General features: G+C 37.9%; 2 protein-coding genes across 2 annotated transcripts; both read right to left on the bottom strand.

The window, feature by feature from the left end:
- Positions 1-1340: 1340 nt before the first annotated feature.
- Positions 1341-11484, bottom strand: LOC125234492. The gene is made up of 2 exons (XM_048140755.1): positions 8633-11484; positions 1341-1475 (listed from the first exon to the last, which is right to left on the bottom strand). The coding sequence occupies exon 1, from the start codon at positions 10618-10620 to the stop codon at positions 9664-9666; it is 957 nt and encodes a 318-aa protein (XP_047996712.1). The 5' UTR covers positions 10621-11484; the 3' UTR covers positions 1341-1475; positions 8633-9663.
- On the bottom strand, positions 6573-26822 carry LOC125234475 (protein PFC0760c-like). Its single transcript, XM_048140734.1, has 3 exons — positions 26651-26822; positions 18505-20110; positions 6573-6584 (listed from the first exon to the last, which is right to left on the bottom strand). Coding segments are annotated over exons 1-3 (1656 nt in total). The 5' UTR covers positions 26700-26822; the 3' UTR covers positions 6573-6583.
- Between the last annotated feature and the right edge of the window lie 419 nt (positions 26823-27241).

Here is a 27241-nt window from a genome sequence, read left to right on the forward strand (position 1 = left end):
TGTCATCGACTCCTCTAAGAATTAATGACTAAATGAATGACTAATGTTAGGAAGTACTAAACAGTGTTAAGTCTTTATGTTGAATTAAAATATAAATGAAATTGATGAATCATACGGTATAAAAATATCATTAATTGATACGAAAAAAATATCATGACAGTTAAGAAGACTATTAATAAAGAACGGGTGATTTACCAAATTATACCTCTCGATATTGTGTTTTATTCAATGCTTTCTTCACTATTTATGCATTTAATTCTATTAATGGAATTGAAAAGAACCGTTTAGGGCACTTAACTCCTGGCATTAGGACAGTAGCCAGGAAGGGAATATACCTGGGAGTAGTCCTCGGAGCAGCTGTACCTACCGCCAGAGCGCGAATGCCAGCATGGCGGCCAGCGCGTCTACGAGCCACACCGTCAGTACACCGCCGTCGTTGGGCACTAAGCTCCTGGCATTCGAACTGTAGCCAAGATAATATACCTGGAGTAGTCCTCGAAGCAGCTGTACCGCCAGAGCGCCAAGGCCAGCATGGCGGCTGAGAGCACCACGCCCAGCGCGACCACCAGCCACACCGTCAGCACGCCGCCGTCGTTGGGCACTGCGAACTCCTGGAAATACAACAATATGTCGTTAATTACCGGTCTAAGGGACCTCAGCGGCCATAGTACGACGCAGTTGACGCACAATTGTGTGTGGTTTTGAATCGGGGCACAGTAAGAAATCAGAAACTGCTGATCAATCGTAGTTATGGAGACAAATATGTTATCGCATAGAGAACTCTAAATTCTTTCTTCAATTCTCTGTGAAGCATTGTTACAGATTGTTTCCTTCATGATGACGCATGTCTTGGTTTATATTAATCGATTCGCGTAGGTCTCCCAAGTGGTCTGCAGGTACGAACCATACCCATAGCCCTGAGCCTGGCCGCGAAGCGATCCACGCCCACGTAGGTCTCCCATGACCTGCAGATCCGTGGAGTTCAGCTGGTCCGCGTCCGCGTCCTCGTACGCGAGCGGCACCGCTCACCCAGTAGCTGGCCTTGACTTACTATGTGAACAAGACTAATGCGAGACTCACCTCAATACCCATGGCCTTGAGCCTGGCCGCGAAGGGATCCACGCCCGCGTAGGTCTCCCACATGGTCTGCAGATCCGTAGAGTTCAGCCGGTCCACGTGCGCGTCCTCGTAAGCGAGCGGCACCGTCCACCCAGTGGCTGGCCCTGACTTACTACGAGTATGTGGACAAGACTAATGTGAGACTCACCTCAATACCCATAGTCCTCAGCCTGGCCGCGAAGGGATCCACGCCCGCGTAGGTCTCCCACATGGCCTGCAGATCCGTGGAGTTCAGCCGGTCCGTGTCCACGTCCTCGTACACGAGCGGCACGGAGAAGCGGACCTGCGAGCACTGCTCGTAGCCCGGCCAGGCCACATTGCAGATGGACGATGAGATTAGCTGGGTGATCTCTGAACTGGAAACAATGAAAGTTGGAGTAAATTTTACGAAAGTATGAATTTTTCACGCATAGTCTATTTTGTAACTTAACAAACACAAGAAATGTTTAGGTACTCTTGATATAAAACGAAAAACATGTTCCTACTTAATTTAAAATATACTCGTAACTTGGGACTATGGGAGTTGTAGACTTCGCAAACTCTCTTCGGCCGTTCAGGCTCATAATAAAGTTCTGTATAAAAAAATAGGTACACGTGAATAAATACGGACGCATGTTTGTCTCAGCTGCATCTGTTTTGCTGTTGTATTTCTCATCATGGAACAATAGTGTTCCGGAAAAACAAGAGATGTTTAAAACTCGATTCACTGATCTTTATTTAATTTAACAATTTTTAGCAGATTTGATTTAGAGAGAATTTGCCTTTTTAACGATATACGATACGACTAAGCCCAGTTGCATCAACCACAGTTGACAGACACATCATCGTCACGCAGCAGACGTCTGTGGAACTTCCCATACAAGAAAATTTTACGAACGCTTTAACGGTGACAGACGGTTTGATACAACTGGCCATATAGTAATCTAACCTAATTTCACTGCTTGTGTAGCCAATCGATAATTAGTACCAAACTCAATTCAGCAATTTCAATCTACCTAATCTACCTATATATCATATTATGCTATATGAGATTTAGTTACCTATACATAATTATGTTTTAGGTGGTAGGGCTTTGTGTGGTAGGGCACAGCACAGCGGATATTGTCTCGCTCGAATCTAGAGCAGAGCCCAACTGGGGTAGTACCTCCGCCTTACAGAAGACCGCAGCCAAATAGCACTAGACCCTACTCATAGTGTTGTGTTCCTGTCGGTGAGTAAGGCTGCCAGAGCTCAACGAGGGTGCGGTGTGCTGATGACGGGAGGACTTACGGAACTAACTTGTTCCATTTATTGTCCTTTGAGTCGTCGGCAACCCGAACCCTCCTTAGAACTTGTACACTCCTTTTTACTGTGTACTTAACACAGCAAAAGGGAATGTACAAGTTTCTAATGGGGTGGCAACGCGCATGTGACACTGTTTGAGTTGCAGGCGTCCATAGGTTACGGTGACCGCTTTACATCAGGCGGGCCGTATACTTGTTTGCCACCGACGTAGTATAAAAAAAAAAAATATATGTATAGGTAACTAAATCTCATACGAACTAACTGGGAAATATATTATAGTTTTATTATAGGCAGGCAGGTATTATAGTTTATATAGTCCTTCAATCCTGAATTCATAGCTTATTTGTTTCATTTTGAGTAATAAACACATGAGTAATAATTACCACATATATTTACCACAATAATAGTGGCAATGACTATGACTAGATTCATCGTTTATTCGGAGTAGTCGTTAGTTATAGTTAGTAGGAAAATAATTGTCAAATCCTTCTTTAATGTCTTATTGTATGTTACTATTGCAGGTACCAGTATTTAAATCAATCTATTTGAAAAGGCTAAATATATACGACTATAGTAAATAGTAGATAGGTATGAGGTAGATCTTTAAATAAGTCTTGCTTCAACACTTTGACCTGTGAAAAATGTTCGCATTATCTGCATCTGCTTTCAATTTCAAGTACCATAATTTAAATTGTTTTGAAATGTTGTACGTTATTACAACTGAATACAGTAAACAAAAGATTATACAACAGACGGCCATTACGATCTTGTAGAATTATGCGGGCAGACTGCACCTGGACGAATGCCAACAGTTTGTCGTAGGTGCAAGGCCTGTAGCCAACATTGCAATTGTTCACACTTTGTATTGTATCGTAAGTTATCTTTTTCTCCATAGTCTTTCCGTAAATATAAGATCTTGGTGTTAATACATATTTTTAACCCCCGACGCAAAAACGACGGGGTGTTATAAGTTTGACGTGTCTGTCCGTTTGACTGTCTGTCTGACTGTCTTTAAGTCTGTCTGTATGTCTGTCTGTTTGTGTGTGTGTCTGTCTGTGGTATCGTAGCTCGCGAACGGATGAACCGATTTAGATTTAGTTTTTTTGTTTGAAAGCTGAATTAGTGGGGAGTGTCTTAGTCGCCATGTTTAATGAAAATTGGTCCACTAGGTCCACTATGTCGCGGTCGGCGGTTTTTTCAAAATGTTAATTTTGTGTATAGGTTATTCGTATTGTTCACAAAAGAGCGTCAAGGACTGTACATAAACTTATATTCTTGGCTACAGACCCAGGTCGTAGATAAGCAGCTCTTCAGGTTATCTTTCAGGGTATTCTTGCATGCATTATTCATGTTATGTTGTACTTGCTATGCCGTTTGCGGCACACTGCTGTTTATCGCATCTGTATATTTAGCGCGCTGTCAAGGCTGGTGTAGATGTAGCAGACATGCAACGGATTTCCGCTTTCCATTCCACCTTTTGTATTTCACTGAACCGGAGCAGCTATGAATGTTCTACTGACTTTAAAAACATCATTTTTCATTATGCAACGGTTGCAACTTAACTTATTTTGTTTTCATTTGTCTATTTAAATTAGATTTTAATTTTTAGCTCCCCATTCGAATTTTAGACAAGTGCGAGCCTGCACGTAGTTCTCAATTTCATTTACGTACGCCGTTTCATTAATTTAAAACGGATTTGTTGATAGTATATCAAGATTGTTTACTCTCAGTAAAACACTGATTCTATCGTACTGTGATGTATACATAATCAATTACCTTCTTATACGACTTGACGTAATTCGGGTATTTTCGTCCAAGGCCCTCATATCCTATGAAAGTCAAGACCGGGTTTTATATCCACAGTTCATTGTAAACAAATCATTCATATTATGTGGAAACTGCGTAAACGCGCTAGTTCATATCGCGGTTTGTTATTGTAATTCATCATTTTTAGGGCTCCGTAGTCAACTAGGAACCCTTATAGTTTCGCCATGTCTGTCTGTCCGTCCGTCCGTCCGCGGATAATCTCAGTAACCGTTAGCACTATTAGAAAGCTGAAATTTGGTACCAATTTATGTACTTATATCAATCACGCCGACAAAGTGGTAAAATAAAAAAATGGAAAAAAATGTTTTGTTAGGGTACCCCCCCTACATGTAAAGCGGGGACTGATTTTTTTTTCATTCCAACCCCAACGTGTGATATATTGTTGGATAGGTATTTAAAAATGAATAAGGCTTTACTGAAATTGTTTCTTGATAATATTAATTAATATTTTCGGAAATAATCGCTCCTAAAGGAAAAAAAGTGTCCCCCCCCCTTTAACTTTTGAACCATATGTTTAAAAAATATGAAAAAAATCACAAAAGTAGAACTTTATAAATACTTCCTAGGAAAATTGTTTTGAACTTGATGGGATCAGTAGTTTTTGGGAAAAATACGGAAAACTACGGAACCCTACACTGAGCGTGGCCCGACACGCTCTTGGTCGGTTTTATCAAAGTAAAAATCATCATCTCTGCATCTGCACCTTCCTTAAAATGACTCTTTAAAATAACTATGATAGGTACGAGTACATAACAAATAATAGACATACATAATAGGCGAGAGCCTGGCAACCTTTCACGGCAATGTCACAATTTGGATTTCTTTCAACCCCTTTTTGCCAAGAGTGGCACTGAAACTTAGTAGTTCATGTGCTCTGCCTACCCCTTTATGGGATACAGGCGTTATTATATGTATGTATAGACAAAAAATAGCCTATGTCACTCTCCACCCCTTCAACTATCTCCAGTTAAAAAATCACGTCACCTCGTCGTTCCATTTTGCCGTGAAAGACGGACAAACAAACAGACACACACACTTTCCCATTTATAATATTAGTATGGATTTGGATACCTAAATTGACGCCTGCTTTATGACATGTTCGCCCACACCGCAATTTAACCTACATCGCACAGTCGAATTCCCACGACGGGAGGAAAGGGGGTGGTGAAATTCTTAACCTGTGACACACACGGGAGCGTATAACAGCAATTCCCGAATAGTTTGTACATTTGGATCACGTCTCCGATTTTGATAAAAATTGGTAGGCTGATAGAGTCCTTGATGCTGAGCAAGATCCACTAGGTTTCCCAAAATGTCAAAGGTTGTTTGTATGAAACTTTCCTTTTTTGTTACCGAAAATGTATAGAAATCTGGTAACAAAAAAGGAAGGTTTCATACAAACAACCTAGGACATTTTGAGAAACCTAGTGGATCTTGCTCAGCATCATGGACTCTATCATCCTACCAATTTTTATCAAAATCGGAGACGTGCTCCAAATGTACAAACTATTCGGGAATTGCTCATAAGAATACCGCATTTTATTATGTACGTACCTACTAGGTACTTGATATATGATGATGACATTAACTATAAAACTTTAAGGATCAAAAAACTCCATATGTAGGTATCACATGCGACAATGATAGATACTCCGTATAAAAATACCTAAACTTTCATAAGGATCAACATTGCCCCGTCGAGTATGTATTTAGTATGTTAGTTTATATAATACTAGCTTTTGTCCATGGCTTCGCACGCGTTAGAAAGAGACAAAAAGTAGCCTATGTCACTCTCCATCCCTTCAACTATGTCCACTTAAAAAATCACGTCAATTCGTCGCTCCGTTTGGCTGTGAAAGACGGACAAATAAACAGACACACACACACACACACTTTCCCATTTATAATATTAGTATGGATTACATACCATACATCATTTCGGTGAAGGAAAACATCGTGAGGAAACCGGACTAATCCCAATAAGGCCTAGTTACCCTCCGGGTTGGAAGGTCAGATGGCAGTCGCTTTCGTAAAACTAGTGCCTATGCCAAATCTTGGGATTAGTTGTCAAAGCGGACCCCAGGCTCCCATGAGCCGTGGCAAATGCCGAGACAACGCTAGGTGGATGATGATGACATCAGTAGGTAACTGAAATACATTTATAGTACTCCAAGCTTAATCGAGTCAATATGCTTTATCTGCTATAAGGACGAATTGTTGTTAGAATTTTAGATAAAAAAGTCCTTATTGCATCAGAACCACATGGACTCTTTAGTAATGGAACGCTACCCTTTCTGACCTTGCTTGTATGCACTGTGCAATGTAAAATAATTGTTTTGCAAATGACGTCCAGTCTAGGCATTGTTGTTTTATTATTTCACATTATACTTACCTGTAGCTGTATGAACTGAAGCGAGCTCAATAGCATGACATAATATTATATTAAACGAGTAATAAAATGTACAGCGCTGGTTGTACAAAAATAGTTAAATGTTTAGACAAAGTCGCTTATGACATGCTTTTGCCTTGTATGACAGCTATATCAATCAAATTCGTAAAACTCGAGAAAATACTGCCAATTGGTTAACCAAGTCATGAAAGGTTGCCAGGCACAACTTCGCTTTCTCGTGGAATGCCCCTACATCGATCAGATAAAAAATAAAAGCTAAGGACAACCATACTCTTTTATACAAATGGCAACATATTCTCCAGCTCATTAACTACTTAATACGGTAATGTAGCACTATATGTACTATAATGTACTATTACGTGAAATACTCTAATGATTAAATCCTGCAGTTATAATATAGGTACTTGTACTAATATGCATTCTGTGATATAGGTACATCAAGTGTGATGCTGATGTGTACTGGGACGGGGACAATGACAGTGGTGCAGTGACGTGTAAATTGATTCAGATTGGCTGATAGCTGATGTGTTGCTGATAAGGGAATTCCTGAGGCCCAACGACATTTATTTAAACGCGAACGAAATTATGTGGTATCGGGGGACAGTGCTGTAACATGGCTTTATGCAATTAGCTTAAGGATGAACCCTATTTTTGAGGAAAAAACAGCCATAGATATAGGTATAACCATAATATTTTGTCAGGACTAGTGATCCAACATATAAAAACATCGATATTTGAAAAAAATTGAAACTTTACCTAAAGTAGGCACCTACTTGTGTAATTTCAGAGCTCACGTTTCTGTAAATTGCGATCACGCGGTTGCCCAAAATGCACTCTTTAAAAACCAATTTTAAAACATCGCAAAATTTTAAACATCCGGATAGTTTTTTAAAAGTGATTATGTTCAAATAATGAACCATTTTTAATACTGTATGGTATTATAGAATGTTTAATCATCGATTTCAATCTACACTAATCTACCGGAAACTGATGACGCATGTCACTCATCGCCAGTGAAATAACATGCCTATTATTGCTCGGAACATCAATAAACATTAAAACACTGCGAGTGTACACTTGGGGAACGAACGATGACCCTTGAAGCAAATTTGATTTACAAAACTTTGTACTACGAGTATGTATGACGATGACGGCTTTAGCTTATTAAAAACGTTAGATGTTCAGGGGCCCATTTCTCGAAGCTACAAGTTACAATTTACTAGTGGTTGGTAATGTCTAATATGACAAGTTGGAAAGAGACTTCCGCTTGTAACTTGTAATTTTCAGTTTTGCGAAAAGGGCCCCTGTTCTGATACATCAAGTATACAACAACAAAACGTCTACCACGTTGTAAACCTTGTAAAGGGTTAAACATCATGAAAGATGTCCTTTTGGGGCCTCTGTTCACTTTTTTCATACAACGAACGTTATTCTATGAAACGTTTGTTTCGCTATCTAGTACCTAACGTGTTTTGAAACTTCAAAAACTCATGGCATTAACCCTACTCGTATACGTGATATACCTACCTATGCCCTATGCCTACTAAAATGTTTGCCAAACTATGCGGGGACGGGAAGAATTAACAGATGCAAATGATTATTCACTCATCCGAATCATCTGTGTCAAAACACGAACTGACAAAGTAACTAGTCTGTAGAAATTAAAATGCTAATTATTTTACGTACCATTAGGACACCGAATAGAGTTTAATTGTAACAACTATCTAGCGGCCGCATTGACAAAATAGTCACAGCTCTTTCTGTTTTTCTTCCCTATTTCTTTCTCTTGTTCACCGATTTATCGACGTTTTTTCAGCAGCGTACGTCGTTGTGACCAATCAGGCACTCTTAAGCGTAAGCCATAAACACATAATTAAAAAAATAGGACTATGTAAACTTGTGAAGGACTCAAAGGTGCATATATATTTAAAAAAAATGTGTAGGTTGTATTGTATATTACAAGAATTAAAAATAATTACTGTCTCAACTCACCAGACTGCGAAGTTTACTGCGGCCTTCAGCGTATCGCCTGTTGAGGCCTACCCACTAGAGCCTACTGAGACGGATTGAGAGTTTTATACTACACTATGATTGGCTGATGCTATATACTAAATCGATATTCTACCCACAACAATTTATTACTCGATCTCTTTATTATAAGAACAATTAATCTTTGATAAATCTTTGTATTCTAATATTAAGTTCATATCTATACCCCAGTCTTTTAATGATTATATTTACAACATTTCATAAATCGATATGTTTCTTTTTTTCACTTTTGATGGCTTTTGTAGCCGGTGCCAAAGTCTAGATAACCGAAAGTGCATAGAAAAAAATTGTATCTCTAAATCTCATACAAGTTTTTCTTCTGTAAATTTGACAGGTTTGTTTAGCACTTCGATTGTATTGTCGGCTTTGACCACGCAGTTAGCTTTGGCAACTGATTCATTATTGTTAACGTTGTCCCTCTTTCCTTCTTCTTTCTCTTTATTTTCCGACCTAACGTCATTGTTGTTGTCTTGATTACCCTCTGGTATATTTAAATCCGATTTCTTAGTAGCTACTTTTACGACAAGTTTTACATTAGCTGGTTTCTTTTTCTGCGAATTCTGTGGATAATGATGCAGAATCGCTGTCGTATCAAAGGTAATTTTGTCGTATTTTACAATCTCAGTCGACCTCTTCGGCTTCTGTGAACTGGGACCGGGGCCTAAGTCTATTTCTATATCACTATAAGGGGTTTTCTTCTTTTTATTCCTAACTTCGTTCTCTAAAGTGACACAGTCTATAATTTCTTTAGTATCCTCGAGTAAATCTAGAGCTACATCTTTACTTTTTCTAATATTTTCCATGTAACTATTATAGAGGTTCATATCGGTGGTGTTGTTTTGTTTTAGCGGAAGCGAGTCGGGGTGTTTTTTCTGTTCGGTTTTGTCATCAGCCGTGTATCACAATTGCTTGTGGTTGTGCTGTGAGCGATGCTCGTGCTTCGCCGCGGCCTCCTCGCGCGCGGCGTGTGTTAGCTATGTTTGAGACTGAACCATTGAAACGCTTGTCGTCTCGGTGACAATCGTAGGCGCTGGGAATTCGTCGCTCGTCGAATCGTAAATAGGAAATTCGCAGCACATTATACACTTCAGAAATTTCGGCACTTCCACATATATGGCCGGAGGTATCGGTATCAGAGGTGACGTTGACGCTTTGTAATATAAATAATCTGGATTATCACGGTATTTTTCGTCCGCCGATCTTTCGAGTAACGGTATACCAGATAAGAATAAAATGATAGCCGTAGTGAACAAAGGTGATAAAATAGCTATCCATTCGATACCTTCAATAACATTCAGCGATATAATGAATATACCCCACCAAAGTACCACCTCGCCGAAGTAATTGGGATGTCTGGAAAGACCCCACAGACCGTCATTGCACCACTTGCCCTGATTCACTGGATCTTGCCTAAAGGCAAATTTTTGTAGGTCCGCGTATGTTTCGATTAACAAACCAATTATAAACACTCCCGCGCCGGCCGAGTCTAGCGTGGTCATAGTTTTAGGCGACTTAGGGAACGAGTGATGAGGCGAGTTAATAATAATGACGGGTAGGCTCACGATGAAAACCCAGAAGGCTTGAAAGCTGTAGAATACTGCGAATCTTAATGTGTTGCTTTTACGGTCTTCAAACTGCTTATCCCGGCCAATGTGGTAGATCCTGTATATGAGGTAGCCAGATAAACGCGCTCCCCAGAGGCACACAAATGTGGTCACCATCAGCTGTCTACTATCGTAGTTTTTGAGGTGATTTCCACCTTGTCCGAGGAAGAACGTGAGCAAGGCAATGATGATGAAGTTAGCGCCGCCGGTGAAGTCCGTCACTTTATCGCTCTGGAATAGCGACGCTATCGTGAAGAACAGGATTTGCATGGCGACTGTCATCATCGCGCTGATGGCGAAGTTGTTCCTGTCTATGAGCGGTTCCATCTTATTAAATTATTTGACACTAAATATTTGACAATTTGGCCTCAAAGAATACTGGCTGCATCGATTCCCCCATGACTATGTCGCATTGCCGCATTTCGCTGTTCACTTGTTTATCTATTTAAAATTTAATGGCACTGCGGAGTGAGAGTTAACCTAACGATCGACATGAGTAGGAACACATATTACTCCGAAACATAATACTAAAATATGATAGAATTTGTTAATCTTCTGGTTTGCGTGATTTATTGTTGGGAGTGTGCGTTCCAGCGGGTGTTCTCGCGCGAGGGACTGCACTACTGAAATAGACCTGACGTTTTCAGTACGCACGCGCGTCGAGGCCACTCGCGCATGCGCCATTACTTCTTCCTCCCAAAAAGTCCGTAAACGTAGTAAAAATCCTCGTGGTTATCCCGATAGTACAGGTAATAATCTACCAAATTATAATTTTAATGAAGGACAAACATCAGACAGATAATGTTGGTATTGTTGGTGTTTATTCTGGGTGTAAGTATCACGTGCATTGTCGTTGAAGTGACCTGTCTTTTGTTAGTGGGTCAAAATGACGTAAACAAGAATATTAGGTCACAGACACCTGTCTCGTCCGGTGGGAAGTGTATGTAATATTCTTTTAATAAGCTCCGCATGGAGCACAAATATCTGGAGATGTTTTTGTATAAAATGTTGGCGATCGAGTTTATTTTGATCTTATGGTTCAATGACTAGTGACAAACAAGTCATTTAAATAAGAATAGTTTTCCACCACTGTGTAGAAACGTGATATGATGTTACATTCAATGTTAATCTAATCAAACATCTTGGGTATTGTACTGGCCTTTTCCCCTAAAAATTAAGTATTTGTGTCCAAGCCGTCTAGAAAACAAGACAAGATTTGTGTTTTTATATTTACGATGACTAAACTTCCTTACGTCTAGTAAGTACCTATGTACTTATTGCTTGAAAATAAAAATAAAATCTTCAAAACCAATTACTGATTTTTACTCAGTTTTATTGTGCTGTTCTGATACATTAAACGATAACATTATTAAAAACTACATAAAATGAATGATTCACAATTAATTTAATACTTACTATCATCATACGTGATAGATAAGATACTGATATACCAAACAACATTCATTTTAGCAGAAACTTGTTCGTCTTTGCGATATAGTTTAAAATCGTTTATGCTGAAACTCAATGTTTTATCATTGGATTATTTATGTATCGCAAGCGTTGTAGACAAAGACAGATAAACAACCAATAAATGCGGTCATGTTCACACAGTCTTTGTTAGAAATATGAAAGGTGTTGCGCGCGACTACATTACGTAGAACACAATCAAAACTTCTCTAAACATCCAAATTCACAAACATACATACATAAATTCACGTATTCGGAATGAACGTAGGCAGAACACATGAAACTGATCATGTTTCAGTACCGCTCTTAGCAATTGACGGGTTGCAAGAAACCGAAATTGTGATATCGCAGTGACAACATTACAATTGAACCCAAATTCCAGAGTAACAGTAATGTATATAATAGTAATCGTCGATATCGCTTTAAAGTTAGTTAAAACGGAAAAAACGCAAAATATCCACAGTATTTTTTCAGTTTTATCTAACTTTAAAGCGATATCGACGAAGCCCCGCTTGCGCGGGGTTCCTATTCTGTGCAGTTTGGGCTCCGGCCATTTGAAGATACCTTTACGAACCTAAACTACCTATACCTGGTCATTTTGTGTTTTAGACCAGTTGCGACTATGCGCTTCAAAATATGCAGTTACAAAACAAAGGGTTCACTCGACTGTATTCTTGACTGCACGGGCTAGCTTAATGACTAGACTCTTTGATGTCGAGATATGACACTAGAGCCTTGAGTGTAAACTCGAGCTATTTCGGCCCGCACGGTCCAAGTAGGTTGATATTGTTTTAGGCTTCCAAAAATAGGTTTGAAAAATTTTTGAAAAAAAAGTTTTGAATGATTCACAGTTATTTTCAATAGACGTGATTACCTATTTGAGTTTTCCATGATCATGATGCATGTAACTGCGTCGAAATATCGGGAGCTCGACAAAAATCAAAAAGGCAATCACGGACTATATCCCGGTCAATATAAGCAGCTTGTAAAAGGCATCAAATTTGAAAAACCGGCCAAGAGCTTGTCGGGCCACGCTCAGTGTAGGGTTCCGTAGTTTTCCGTATTTTTGTCAAAAACTACTGAACCTATCAAGTTCAAAACAATTTTCCTAGAAAGTCTTTATAAAGTTCTACTTTTGTGATTTTTTTCATATTTTTTAAACAGATGGTTCAAATGTTAGAGGGGGGGACACTTTTTTTCCTTTAGGAGCTATTATTTCCAAAAATATTAATATTGGGTTGGTAAGAAAGTAATGAGCGATCGATTGAATTCCACATAAAATTTTTGAGAGAGTTCTAGAATCTTCTATGGTCGAAAGTATATAAAGGGCGAGTCGCACAGTTTCTCGTCAGTCATTCACTAGCTGTCGCCGAGCTAATATAAGGAAGAAAATGGACGAATTAAAAGTGCATGTAAGGCATTGCTTACTATATGAATTTCAGTCTGGCCATTCAGCCGCCGAAGCAGTGCGTAATATATGTCAGCGTGTTGCTCCTGAAGTTGTGTCTGAGGCCACGGCGAAACGATGGTTCCAGCGGTTTCGTAGTGGCGACTTTTCATTATCAGATCAACCTAAGTCTGGTCGACCGGTGAAGATTGATGTAGCCAAATTAAAAACCTTAATTGAAGGAGATCCGAGGCTAACGAGTCGTACTCTTGCTACCGAGTTAGGCTGCTCTCATGTTACCATAGAAACACATTTACACGAGTTGGGAAAAAACTACAAATACAGTGTTTGGATACCGCACGAACTTGATAGAGATCAACTAAACCGCCGTGCCGATATCTGCATACAACTTCTGTCTTTTCGCCGCACATTCAACTGGTTGGACCATCTTATCACTGGAGATGAAAAATGGGTCTTATATATAAATCACACGCGCAAACGTCAGTGGCTAGCTCCAAACGAAAAAGGAATAGAGGCACCAAAAACAGAGCCTCACCCGAAAAAAGTTATGCTGTCCGTTTGGTGGGATATTCATGGTATTATTCACTGGGAACTCCTACCAAGTGGAATGACTATTACGGCATCAGTATACTGTAATCAGCTTGAAAATTTAAACCAAAAAATCTGTCAGAATCGTCCACAGCATGCTAAAGTTTTTTTCTTACACGACAATGCTCGCCCACACATTGCAAAAGTGACTCGGCTAAAGCTATTGGAGCTAGGTTGGAAAGTGATACCTCATCCACCGTACTCTCCAGACTTGGCACCTACGGATTACGCATTGTTCAGATCGCTAAGCAATGCCTTGAATGAAAAAAAGTTCGATGATAAAGCCCATCTACGACAGTACATAGCTGAGTTTTTTGAATCTAAACCTAAGAACTTCTTCGCCGATGCTATTCATTCTTTGCCAGAACGATGGAGACAAGTAGTAGATAACGAAGGCCGTTATATTTTTGATAAATGATTAAAATAATAATTTAAATAAATATTACAATATTGGTATGATTCGCTCATTACTTTCTTACCAACCCAATATTATCAAAAAACGATTTTAGTAAACCCTTATTCATTTTTAAATACCTATCCAACAATATATCATACGTTGGGGTTGGAATGAAAAAAAAATCAGTCCCCACTTTACATGTAGGGGGGGGGGTACCCTAACAAAACATTTTTTTCCACTTTTTATTTTAACACTTTGTCGGCGTGATTGATATACATATTGGTACCAAATTTAAATTTTCTAGTGCTAACGGTTACTGAGATTATCCGCGGACGGACGGACGGACGGACGGACGGACAGACAGACATGGCGAAACTATAAGGGTTCCTAGTTGACTACGGAACCCTTAAAATGTTGGGGCGAAGGTTTATCGTCCCATAGAAAATATGAATTTCACGCCTTGTTTTGGGACAAGATTTGCTTGATCTTATGTACTACTAATTATATGTATTTTGTACCTAGTAGTAAGTTAATTAGTGGTTGAAAGTTACTAATTATTAATAGTTACTTGCTGTGCGATGAGCGGTTATGGACTTTATACTACTAAATATAATAAATTAATTAGATGTGTAATAACCTAGTTTTGATTCATGCTCCTGATTCATTTGTTTGTTATGTATTTCAATATTAATAAATAATGTATTCCTACAAATGGAACCACATTTTCCCTTATAGTTCTAATTAATAATTTGTATTATTCGTTTACTTTGTATTCGATCTCAAGCATTTATGAGATCGCTGGCAAACAAGCATACGACCCGCCTGATGGTAAAAATTCGTCATAGGCTATGGACGCTTGTAAACCAAGATGTCTGCCATGCGCAATGCCAACCCTAACAGACAGAGTTCCTGTTGAGCTCTGGCAACTTTGTTCACCGGTTCAGCAAGAGAACATCACTATTTCATCTTTAAAACATTTTGTACCAATTAATTTAATACAGACATAACAAAAAAAATTAAGGGATTTAAAGTAGAATATCTAAAAAGACCAAGGTACCTGGGGGCTAGACAAGTTGCCAATCGTTCACTCTCTGTAGCGTCTTGTACTTAGGTACCTAGTTATTTATTTCTTCTTTTGTATTAGTGCATTTCATTCGCTACGGCCGGAGGGTATAAAATTGGTACGAATATTTCGTTTACGCGCCCCAGGTGTATAGTAACAACAATTGAACTCACGTGGTATTCAAGCCAGGCTCAACGCCGTTCGCGTTGATATACATGGTGGCCATGTCAGCGACGAGCTGGCGGAACTGTTCCCTGACCTCCTGGAATTCGGAGAGCGTGAGGCCGCCCAGCATCACCGTCAGCGTGTGCCGGGGCTCTGGGAGCAAGGGCTCGGGCTCCGGTTGCGGCTCTGGCTCCGTGGGTGGAGGAACTGGGGAAGAAAGGTTTTCATTATCCGCAAAACTAAGTGGCGACTGATGTTTTAGTACCATCCCTCTTTATCTCACGGGGTCTCCATTAGCATGAAAGATATAGCAATATGACTTCAGTCGCCAGTTAGTATTGCGGCGAGTATAATGCGTTGGGATCGGCCACTAAAGATGGTGCCAGTGCCAGCACAGTAACACTCCTGTGCACAAAATTCAAATTTTGAAAAAAAACCCCCGACCGCGTTAGTGGACCGATTTTCATGAATCATGGCTAAGAACTCTCCCGACTAACGGCTTTCAAACAAAAAAAAAACTAAATCTAAATCGGTTCATCCGTTCGGGAGCTACAATGCCACAGACAGACACACATACACACACACACGCACACAGAGACAGACAGACAGACAGACAGACACGTCAAACTTATAACAACTCGTCCTTTTTGCGTCGGGGGTTAAAAATGACCAAGCGTGCAGTTTATGCGCCTTATCGCTCACGTGATGTCGCCTCAACAATCAATCACGTTGTAACGTTCCACGGAATAGTATATGACTGATCTAGGCGGCCATAATTAATTTTTGTAAAACTGTTCCAACAAATTAAACGAGGCTTAGTCAAAATTACAACAGTTGCCTTAATACTTTTGAAATATTTTGTGCGAAAAGCTCCTTTTACATAATATGTCATGCGCAAATATAGAATAATTACAGATATTTTTGTCTAATGACAGACACATCTACCGTATATACATTCATAATAATTATATTATATTTATATATGGTGTGACTACATACTTGCTATGACATATTCAATTTCAAACTAGAAAATAAAATGTTTGTAACGTTCAGTTACATAAATGATATCGCTTAGGACGTGATTTAATGCACTCAATGTACATCATCACAGGTTTGTTATTTTGATACACATTACGAGTATATACCTACATAAGTGCATAACACGTGCCTACGAGTACTTTTGTTAGGTGTCATTAGGTTAAATTGACATTCGTCGGTAATCAATGTTTTTTTGAAGCTAAGTAACCACTGTTAAAATTGGTTAGGTACCTAAATCAAAATTCCTATTTCAATTCGCACTTCTTTCTCATGAGAAAAACACCCAGTTTCAATCCGTAATACATAAATACCACATACTTACAGATAACTTTAAGAGTAAGGCTGAATCCTCGTAACCAGCTCATGCCCAGCTTGGAATCGAAGCGGATGAAAAGTCTGTGCCAATGGCACGTATTTAACCGGGCGACTAATTATCCATAGAAATGGGTATCAAAAATAATAGTTTGGCGACTAAAATGGGGCCTCAAAATATTTCAATATGAGGTAGCATTTTAATGTCATTACGGCTACGGTTTATTCAGACGCGAGTACCAACTATTTATTTGGCAACTGAATTATTATATTGGAAACAATTTAAGAGATACAGTTTAATAGGAAAACGGCTGTCTATAAATATAAAATATACAGTTCTTTTAAAATATTTATATAGCAAATTAACATAAAAAGTACATTTAAAATTGATACATCGGCACTCATCACCTGAGCTGTCATTTTAATAAAAAAAAGGATTCTTATAAAATATAACGGTCGACAAAATATTATACTTATGGGTAAGAAATTAGGTGTTTGGGGGTGCTGGCAACTTCGTCTACTTATACAATTAATTTAATTTTTCATGACGTTTACTCTATCGAATCTAAGGCTGGCCTTACGCAGTCTTGACATCACAAGCATACGATCGGCCCGATGGAAAGCGGTCACCGTAACCTATGGACGCCTGCAACTCAAGGGGTGTCACATGCGCGTTACCGACCCATTTGAAGCTTATACACTCCTTTTTGCTGTGTACTTATATATAAAATGATTTGGTATGCGTTCCCTCGCTTGCAACTCGCTCGAAAATAGATGTGAGATATTGAAATACTACCCGTGGTTTACGGGTCGCAAATACGATGTTTGAATAGAATAAACATTGATTCGTGAACACAGGCAAGACAAAATACACATAATAACAACAAGACAGAAAGGAATGAAGTGCCACGAAATGGCCTCACCTCAGCGTGTTGCTGGTGACTTCCAGCGCTGATCTTCCGATGAGAACATCGTTTTCATAAAGAAACGATTTTATATGTGTTTTAAAAAACCTACTTCCCAATAATTTTTTTAGTTGCCTACGCAATTTAAATACTACTTTAAACGATGAGCTAAGTATAATTATTTAGGTGCTAACATCTATATGACTACAAATATTAAAAATCTTACGCATTACAATACTAGGTGCCAATTATTATTTTAGTCGCCAAAGTATTGTTTAATGTTCCTCGGCAATATTTTTGTCGCTTGAAATTTGCTGCCGTTTTTTCAATAATAATGATGCTTAATATTTGAGGCTCATATATTTTTTTTGTCGCCACAATATTAAAACACAGCCAAATAATATTATTGTATGCCCGACATAACTTCCCGTTTAATATTTTAGTTGCCCGGTTAATTATATGCCCTCTTAGGAAATGATCCGGATATAAATTGATTAAAAAATGTCTTACAATTATCAGCTAACTTTTATACTCTAAAATAAACGACGTTTATTGTATGTACGTACAAGTAAGTAATAACTTATTGCTAACGTAGTAACTGTGTTTTACTGTAAGGGCCAGTTGCAAACACAGTTAACAGATACATCATCGTCACGCGGCAGAGGTCAATTCAATTCAATTCAAAAACTTTAATGTCAAAAACAACACATCTCTATCTCTGGTCTATGGAACTTCTGATACAATAAAATTTAGCGAACGTTTTGACGGTGACAGACGGTTTGGGGCAACCGACCCTTAGTCTGTTAACATACTTATATTTTATATGAATCGGATCCCACGTTATTACGAAAAAAAAGAATAATGTTACTAACCTGGTTTGACCATGAGGTAGTCTCCTAAGGCGCTATTCATAGCTAAGTCAGTCACATTCAATTCTATGCCCTGTCCCTTCGCAGTAACAATCCAATCTACAACCCTGTTGGTAGGGTATCCTGCCGGATAATTTTCTGATGTGATGACCTTTGTTTCGCCATATTCTAAGGTTAATTCATTGACAATGTGATTATCTGAAAGAGCGTCCACGTCGAATACGTCGCTGTGTTGAACCTCAAAATCTTTCATCAACTGTACAAGCTGATTGTCTGAAAGTTCATCGACGTTCACAGATTTGACTGGTTTTTCTTCATTTTTATCGTCAGAGAGTAAAGCATCATTGATATATGGGACTTCTTCCAGAACTTGTTCTGAGGATTTTTTTTCGTCATTCCCATCTTCAATTAGTTTTTCTTCAATATTTTCGTTTTTATTCTCTATGTTAACAAGATTAACATCTTCCTTGGATTTGCTGTGTTGTTCAAATAAATCAGATAAATTGCTGTCGAAGATGGTTTCATAATCAGATATATTGTGTAAGCTTTCATCATAATTGACAGCGTAGTCGACATCTGCGGGCTTAACTTTATCATCTTCTTCGCTTTTACTATTGGAAAGTTTATCTAAAGTTTCAAATAACTTGTCCAAGTCTTTATTCAAATCTTCATAAGCGTTATCAAGTGTATCATCATTATTGTCCTCTGGTTTAGCGATAAAATCACCATCATTGATTTCTTGTACTCTTTCTTTATCCGCTGAAAAGTCAAAATTATCTTTATTTGTTTCATCTTCAGCAAAATCATTGGGTTTCAGATTTTCCTCTAGAATATTGTTGGTTTCTTTCACTATATCATTCAACTCGTTGCTGTTTTCTTCTACAATTTCATCATCTAGAGCAAAATCGTTATGCTTTTCTTCTTCCTTTTTTATTATAGCCTGTGTTTCGTCCATGATTCGCTTAATTTGTTCATTCGATTCAGGAGATGGAAGAGGGATCATATCGTCATCTTTAGAAAATTTTGGTTCTGGTATTTGTAAATCTTCATTTTCTGGCACATTTTCTTCCAAATCATCACCTACATATAAAGCATAATCATCATAGTCATTATCACTTTCTGATTGACTAACATCTTCATTATTCCCATTATCGACATCACGATTTGGAACAGCAATGTCTTCGTAATCATTTTCACTTACTAAATAATTTTTAAAATATTGTTCTTTTCCATCACTATTATCGTGAATTGGTTCAGCTTTGTCTTCATAATCATTTTCACTTTCTAAATGACTTTTTTGGTTACGCTCAGCATCATTATTAATGTCTTTGCTTTGCTCAGACCTGTTATCTTCAAACTGATAATCATTTAATTTACCCTCATCTTCCGCTACGTCTTGGTATTTTTTAATGTCCTCTTGCACTATTTTGTCGATTTCATCCTGTTCCCTTTCGATAGCGACACTAGCGTCAATGACACTATCTTCTGCAAATTCTTTTTGTTCATCATTATAGATGCCTAGTTGTGCCAGTCTTGTTTTGAACCACTCGTCATCGTACTCTTTCCAGTCATCATCCCAGTCACCAGCAGACTCGTCGCTTTGGGCTGTAAAAAAATCACAACTTTAATAATAATAAAGAAGTGCTTAGCATAGCTTTGCAGAAAGCGCTGCACACTTCTCGCCTAGGTGCCTAACCACCGTACCTGTTTACGCTAAGGAGAAATAGAAACCCAACTGCCTCTCGCACTGATATGGAAGAGTGATTGAGAGGGATGACTATGCGAGTCACCGCCCGCCTCGATAACACTATAATTGTACGTATATAACCAATGTTATGGTTTTATTATCCATCCACATTTAAACCATAAAACAGGACTGCTTATTCATATTTTTCTACAACACCTCCAATGTAGGTTGAAACTGGATAACAACTTATGTGCCAGTGAATGGGTTCCAGCAAGCGACATCTACACGACATCTTATGTCCTCTACGTGTCGAATCTCTGTTACCACACGCACGCCTTTTTTAAGCTTATGGTAACGGAGCGGAGATAGAAGTAATAGTATTAAGCTATTCGTCAACGTCTATATTATTCTTTGGAGTTAGGTAATAGTCACTAGAATAACCCATTTCATACCAAACTGCAACATTTATCTCAGGCTTGAATCAACGAATGAATTTATACCTAATAATACGAATTCGGAAGTCAATACATTTTCTTATTAGTCATAACATAGGTTAAACTACGCTGCAGGGACGTGTAACTGCCCCGGGAACCCTACAATCTATTTATACCAATTAAATGTAAGTAATATTAGTATACATTTTGAGACCATAACACGCTGTAGTGTCTAAGAAAATAGGTAGAGAGTCTGTTTGTTAAACATTGGTAAAAATAAAAAGATAGCAGACAGGAAGCGACTAGAACAAAACATAGATTAGCTAAAGGTCACCCAGTCGGATACCTACAAGTGTGTATGACACAGTTATTATCAAATCAAGCGGTTAACTTGCACTGCGCAGTGACACTCAGGGTCAGCTGACTGACTCACTGCAGTCACCGCTATCACTATACTGTGCATGCCGTCCCCAAAGCAGTAATTGAATAAGAAGCCGCGCCATGCTAGGAATTAGACAGAAACCAATAGAGATATTAGAGATATTTGTTTGTCCGTCTTTCACGGCAAAACGGAGCGACGAATCGACGTGATTTTTTAGGTGGAGATAGTTGAAGGGATGGAGAGTGACATAGGCTACTTTTTGTCTCTTTCTAACGAGAGAGAAGCCGCGGGCAAAAGCTAGTAAACTATATTTTGAGTTACTACGTAGATAAGTAGCTATAAGTAAGTAAAAATAGTAAATTAACATTATTTTACGCATTACCTATGTATTTTCAAATGTTTCGGCCGGGTTGCAGTGGCCGTGGTCACGGAAGAAAAAAAAATGGTAATTAGGTAATCAAGTTCGTCCCGTAAGTGACTTAAAACACGACTACTTATGAGTACAAAACGCGAGAATTTTAAAGTTTCAAAAAAGTACCTACCTACCTACCTAGTCAGTTCAGTCCTGTTGAGTCGAATCAAGTTTGTGGTTTGATTTGATTATTCAAGTTTATTTCTGGATTATCCTGTAACTTTTCGTATCATAACGATCACAACACCATTTATGAGATTCAATATCAATTGACGTCAAACCTTCTGTAGATTATGTAAGAGCGGATAGTTACAATTAATTTCCTGAGGCCTCTTTTATGAAAGGGCTCATGAGCGGCGGCGCGTTGTGGTCGATAGGTCTAGTTTCGATTCAGAAGGACTAGGTGGACTGAGGAACGCACGTGGTTCGTGACGTCAATAGATAACTGATGCAAATTTGCATCAACACCCGGTTAGGAACCGGCCATCGTCAAGTAGATATGATTTTTAAGACGATACGATACAGGTCGATTCTCCATACAAACGCTCTCGACTATTTCCTCCCTGTTTTTTGAAGGTAGAGCAATGATTTTTTCAACACAGATTGTTATTATTTTTATCTGTGTCGGACCGTTTTGATTTTTTTGCTAGTTTTATTTTAAAAGACACCAAGCCAATCAAAAAATTCTAAAAACGGCCTTTTTCAATAAATAGAAATGAGTTTAGTAATCGCTGAGAGAAAATAATACAATAAACCTCTTAACAACTCATATAGTAGGGGGAAATTAGCTAAAATTACGGCATAATTAATGGAAGGTTTTTTTTAATTGAAATATGTACCTTATACACCGAAGTTATTTTTCATCAACCCTCCCCACTCCTCCCCCCTCTGCGTCACCCCTCTACCCTCCCTTAAAGTGCCGAAAATGCGGTTTTTCTCGATTTCTGACAAAAATGTTGAAGATACAGAAAAAGCGCGTAGGAACAAAGTAATCCTTAATAAATTTATTACAAATCATTCATTAACACTTTGGTTCTAGCACTTATAGTTTTCGCGCGATCCGTCACGAAAGTTGGTCCTTTGCTGCAATTTTCTTTAATGAATGTTAAGTTTTCGCCCAAAATGCTTACGAAATCGTCGAAATTTGTTTGATATGACTAAAATATTGTAACTCATGACTAAAATAAAATTAAGGGGGGAAAATCACTACCATGGGTGGAATTTCCAATATGTCTTGGATTTCCAGTAACTATTTAAGACGTAATATTTTCACGGTAGTAGTCGCTAGGAGTACCATTGATCCATATAGTATATCGATGACTGGGGATGAGCTTTTGGTAGCTGTTGGTAGAGCCCTGGAGTATCAATCCAGAAGCCGTGAGTTCAAGTTCCACCAATGGTAGTGATTTTTCCCCCTGAAATTCATTTTCAGTTTATAATATTTTAGTAATATCAAACAGATTTCGTAAGCAATTTGGGCGAAAACTTAACATTCATTAAAGAAAATTGCAGCAAAGGACCAACTTTCGTGATGGATCACGCAAAAACTATAAGTGCTAGAACCAAAGTGTCAATGAATGATTTGTAGTAAATTTATTAAGGATTACTTTATTCATACACGCTTTTTCTGTATCTTCAACGGTTTTGTCAGAAATCGCGAAAAACCGCATTTTCGGCTATTTAAGGGGGGGAAGAGGGGTGACGCAGAGGGGGAGGGATGGGGAGGGTTGATGAAAAATAACTTCGGCCTATAATGTACATATCCCAATCAAAAAAAATCTTCCATTAATTATGCCAAAATTTTCATACATAACTTTCCAGAAGCAACGTACTAATATACCTAAACCATGATACACATAATATATATTTCAGCTAAAGAAAAAAGGTAATTTCTTGACTTAGGTATCTATCATTTTAAATAATTTAAAAAATGTAGGTACATAAATGTAAATATAAAAATAAATAAATGTAATATGAAATATTAGTAATGTAAATATTTTTTAAGTATTTTACTAATGAAAGTAACCCCTCACTAGCTCGGAAACACATGTTTATCCTTAAACGCATTTTATCCACTAGTGGATAAAGTAATTTGAGCTTGAATATAGTAACATTTTTTGCTTTAAAATTGATAAAAGTGGCTGAATCTAATTATGACGATGATTTAGCAGTGATTTTTATATTTGATCAATAGTCTAAAAACTATATACAGAAAATAAGCGACATGAATATTATCGAAACCTCAAAAGTTATCGCTGCGCATCTATAAACTCGTATTTTGCGTTGTACTTTCCTTGCTATAGTGAGGGGAAAAGTTTTGTGTTACACACGGGTGCAAATGTATTTTACTTCTCGTGTGTTGAAAATCTCGCCAAGTTCAGGATCCTATTCTCGAACCACTCGCTTCGACAAGTAACTATTAATGATCATATTCGATTAATAGTTATTTGTTATACAAGGGGGCAAAGTTGTATTTTAACGCCGAGTGTGGAATTGAAAAACGAGCAAGTGAAAGGATTCTGTAGTTGAACCACGAGCGAAGCGAGTGGTTCGAGAATAGAATCCTGAACTTGCGAGTTTTTTAACACACGAGAAGTAAAATACATTTGCACCCGAGTATAACACAAAACTTTTCCCCTCACTATAGCGAGGAAACTACAACGCAAAAAATGCGTTTATCACTGCTTCCAGTAGTCCCACAGGTGGTAAATCATCTTTATTACTAGATTCACCTACTTTTATCAATTTTAAAGCAGTTAATTTGACTTTATTCAAGGTCAAATTACTTTACCCACTAGTGGATAAAATGCGTTTTTACCCGCTGGTATTAAAGGACAAAACACGTGTTTCCGAGCTAGTGAGGGGAAAATAAAATTATTTATTAGATACACATGGTAAGATAGGTACCTATCTTGCAAAATTGTTTGCCTTTTTTCTAATGTTCGATACGCGGTATGAATCGCTTAACGTGCATACCTACTCTGGCACCGAATTTTTGCAATGAACGCAAACGATCTATATTTTTAACAATAACCAGTTGCAAAGAATGCTCATATAAATAGCCCACGCACGTAGGTCTTAATGATATTTAATTTTGTGAAACTAAAAAAACTCATTCATTTTTGTGCCATTCAAACTAGTTTTACTGGCCCAGTTTTATTTATTGGTAACGTATGTATATTGTATAATGTATATATCGAAGCGTAAAATAGAGTTTAGGTATTTTCAGGAATGGCTAAATGCACTAAGAACAAAGGTCAAAGGTTAACGCGAAATAGGCAAAGGCCGGAAACGCACCTCCAACACCTCTGGTGTTTCGGGTGTCCATGGGCTTCAGTGATCGCTTACCATCAGGCGACCTGTCTGCTCGTTTGCCTCCTATTCCACAAAAAAAAAATAGGTACGCGAGACGCAATGCAGTATCCTCATTGCAACTGTCCAGGGTGCGTAGCCGAATGGCACAAACGCTCACGAAACGAAACGTTCGTAGATATCTATCTCTATCGCTTGCGTATGGGCGCGACAGAGCCAGACTACCTTTCGCGGCGTTTCGTTTTCGTTTCGCGCCGGAGAAATGCCATTCGGCTACGGCACCTGCTCGATCCGAGTTCCATCCCAGAGTGTCCCAGCTTCAGCCTGCCTTCACACTCCCCCTTTTACAAAAACCATATGATAATTTATTACCAACAAATTGCAATTCGGAGAATGCATTCAAACGTTGTTGTAAAAACAAGCCTGACGATGACGCCACGAATATTATGTTCCCAGCCCACTTTAACCTTTTAGAAAGACTTCTTCTTACTTTGTTAATCCTAAGGGCAGGTCACAAGTTTTTATGATAATGCATAAGTATGAGTTATAAGCGAACATTACTTGAATGCGTTGATAACGTTGTAATATATTTCGCGTCGACATAATTATATATCTAAATGCCCCTTTAGTCCTATATAATTTCATGATAACTAAAATTAATTATTTATGTAATTAGATAGATAGATAGATAAATAACTTTATTCGTATCCACAACACAACATATAAAGGCAATGAATTATTTTTACTTTTAGATTTGTGTAAGAATGTATAAATAAAATATTTCTTTATTTAAAAAATAATGAGTATTGGCTGTTATTGCTAATAAAGGTGCAATTATGCAGATTGAACAATAATGGAATAAAATAATCTGTGGCAAATAATGGCTACTTTCTTCAAACCTAAATGTGGCTTTGGATACGTATTTATAATTTAAAATAAGACTACATAATTATTAATTTATTAAATAGAGTGTCCACTGGTCATCTGGTGCCCATTTCACAAAACTGAAAGTTACAAGTTACAAGCGGAAGTTTCTTTCCAACTTGTCATATTAGACATTGACAACCAGTTGAAAATTGTAACTTGTAGCTTCGAGAAATGGGCCCCTGGAGCTCAAGTTAAATATGGAAAAAATTCGATAAGTGAAATTGACCCCGTCATAATTGGCCCGCTGTTCCTTACCTATATTCAGTCATAATTGTCCCGCTGTACCTTACCTATGTCGTCACCGCAAAACAATGAACGACACATTATGTTATACACCTAATCACTTATAAGTGTTACTCTGACTTTGACCTACATTATAATATTTATAATGCAAAGATTCTTTCTTTCATTTATTGAGAACAAGAGCGATCTATAAAAACGTTACCTACCTACTGATACATTTATATGTTAAGTGTACATACGTAAATAAACTTACGTAGATGGTTATTTATGTTGAGTAGATAGTAATAATTGGGTAAGAATGGATTAAAAAATGCTTGTCATCTTGGCGTAGGTGTCATATCATAATCAATAGAAGACATGAGTTTTTTTAAATCGTTATTTTCTGAAAAAACACGTTCAACTAGGTATAGACTTGAATGAATTGATAATTTTTCATTTTTTCGAAAATAATCCTATATTCCTGCAATAATTTTTCGTTATAGTACCTATACTTTTTTTTATATATAAGAACATGTTTGTTATTAACATTTGTAAATAAATATTCGGGAGCTAAGTATGTGTTGCCGGTATTTAATAAGGAAACGATCATTTTAGCTAGCTCAAACCGGCGAACACAGACTCATAAAGTTTTTTGATACCTATAATCGTACTGATAACATTTCCTTATACCTACTACTAGTAATAATATCTGTTTTACTAATTATACGACATTAAAACTACCGAATTAAATAATTAAGTACGTAAGTACCTGAAGCCCCAACGATGAGTGCACACAAAAATAAAATCCAAATCTTCATATTAACACATCTGTCTCACACTAAATAGTCAATAAATATTTGATAACAGTTTGTATAAAACGTTGTAATGAAAAGAACGCGATCTTAATGCGCGCGCGCCGCCGGTCGGAAGTAGACTGTCGTGTTTCATTTCATGTTTGTATGGGCAGATGATAGGCTATCATTTGTGCGAATGTATGGTGTACACACGTAGGATGTATTGGCTATTTTAAAATTAAAACCCGTCTGTTAAAACTATGTCATTGATTTTTAGGATCACTTTGATGTTCGTCCGTCTGTGTGTCTGCCTTGGCGACGCCCTTTATCTCAAAAACAATGTCTAAAAAGCCCCTTGGACATAGTTTTCGCGAATAGAGCGGAACTCCGCGAAAAGTATCCATCCTCTAAAAATTGTTATTGAAATGAATGACTTTTATTTTTGACTGTGTTTTTTATTTTCAATTACTGTTGTATTAGTTTATTTTCAGTAATATACACACAGTGTGAAAATAGAAATTTACATAAACACAGTGTGATAATTAATATAAATTCACATTGTCCCT

The sequence above is a fragment of the Leguminivora glycinivorella genome, chromosome 2, assembly GCF_023078275.1.
Source record: "Leguminivora glycinivorella isolate SPB_JAAS2020 chromosome 2, LegGlyc_1.1, whole genome shotgun sequence".
Taxonomy (NCBI): Eukaryota; Metazoa; Arthropoda; class Insecta; order Lepidoptera; family Tortricidae; genus Leguminivora; species Leguminivora glycinivorella.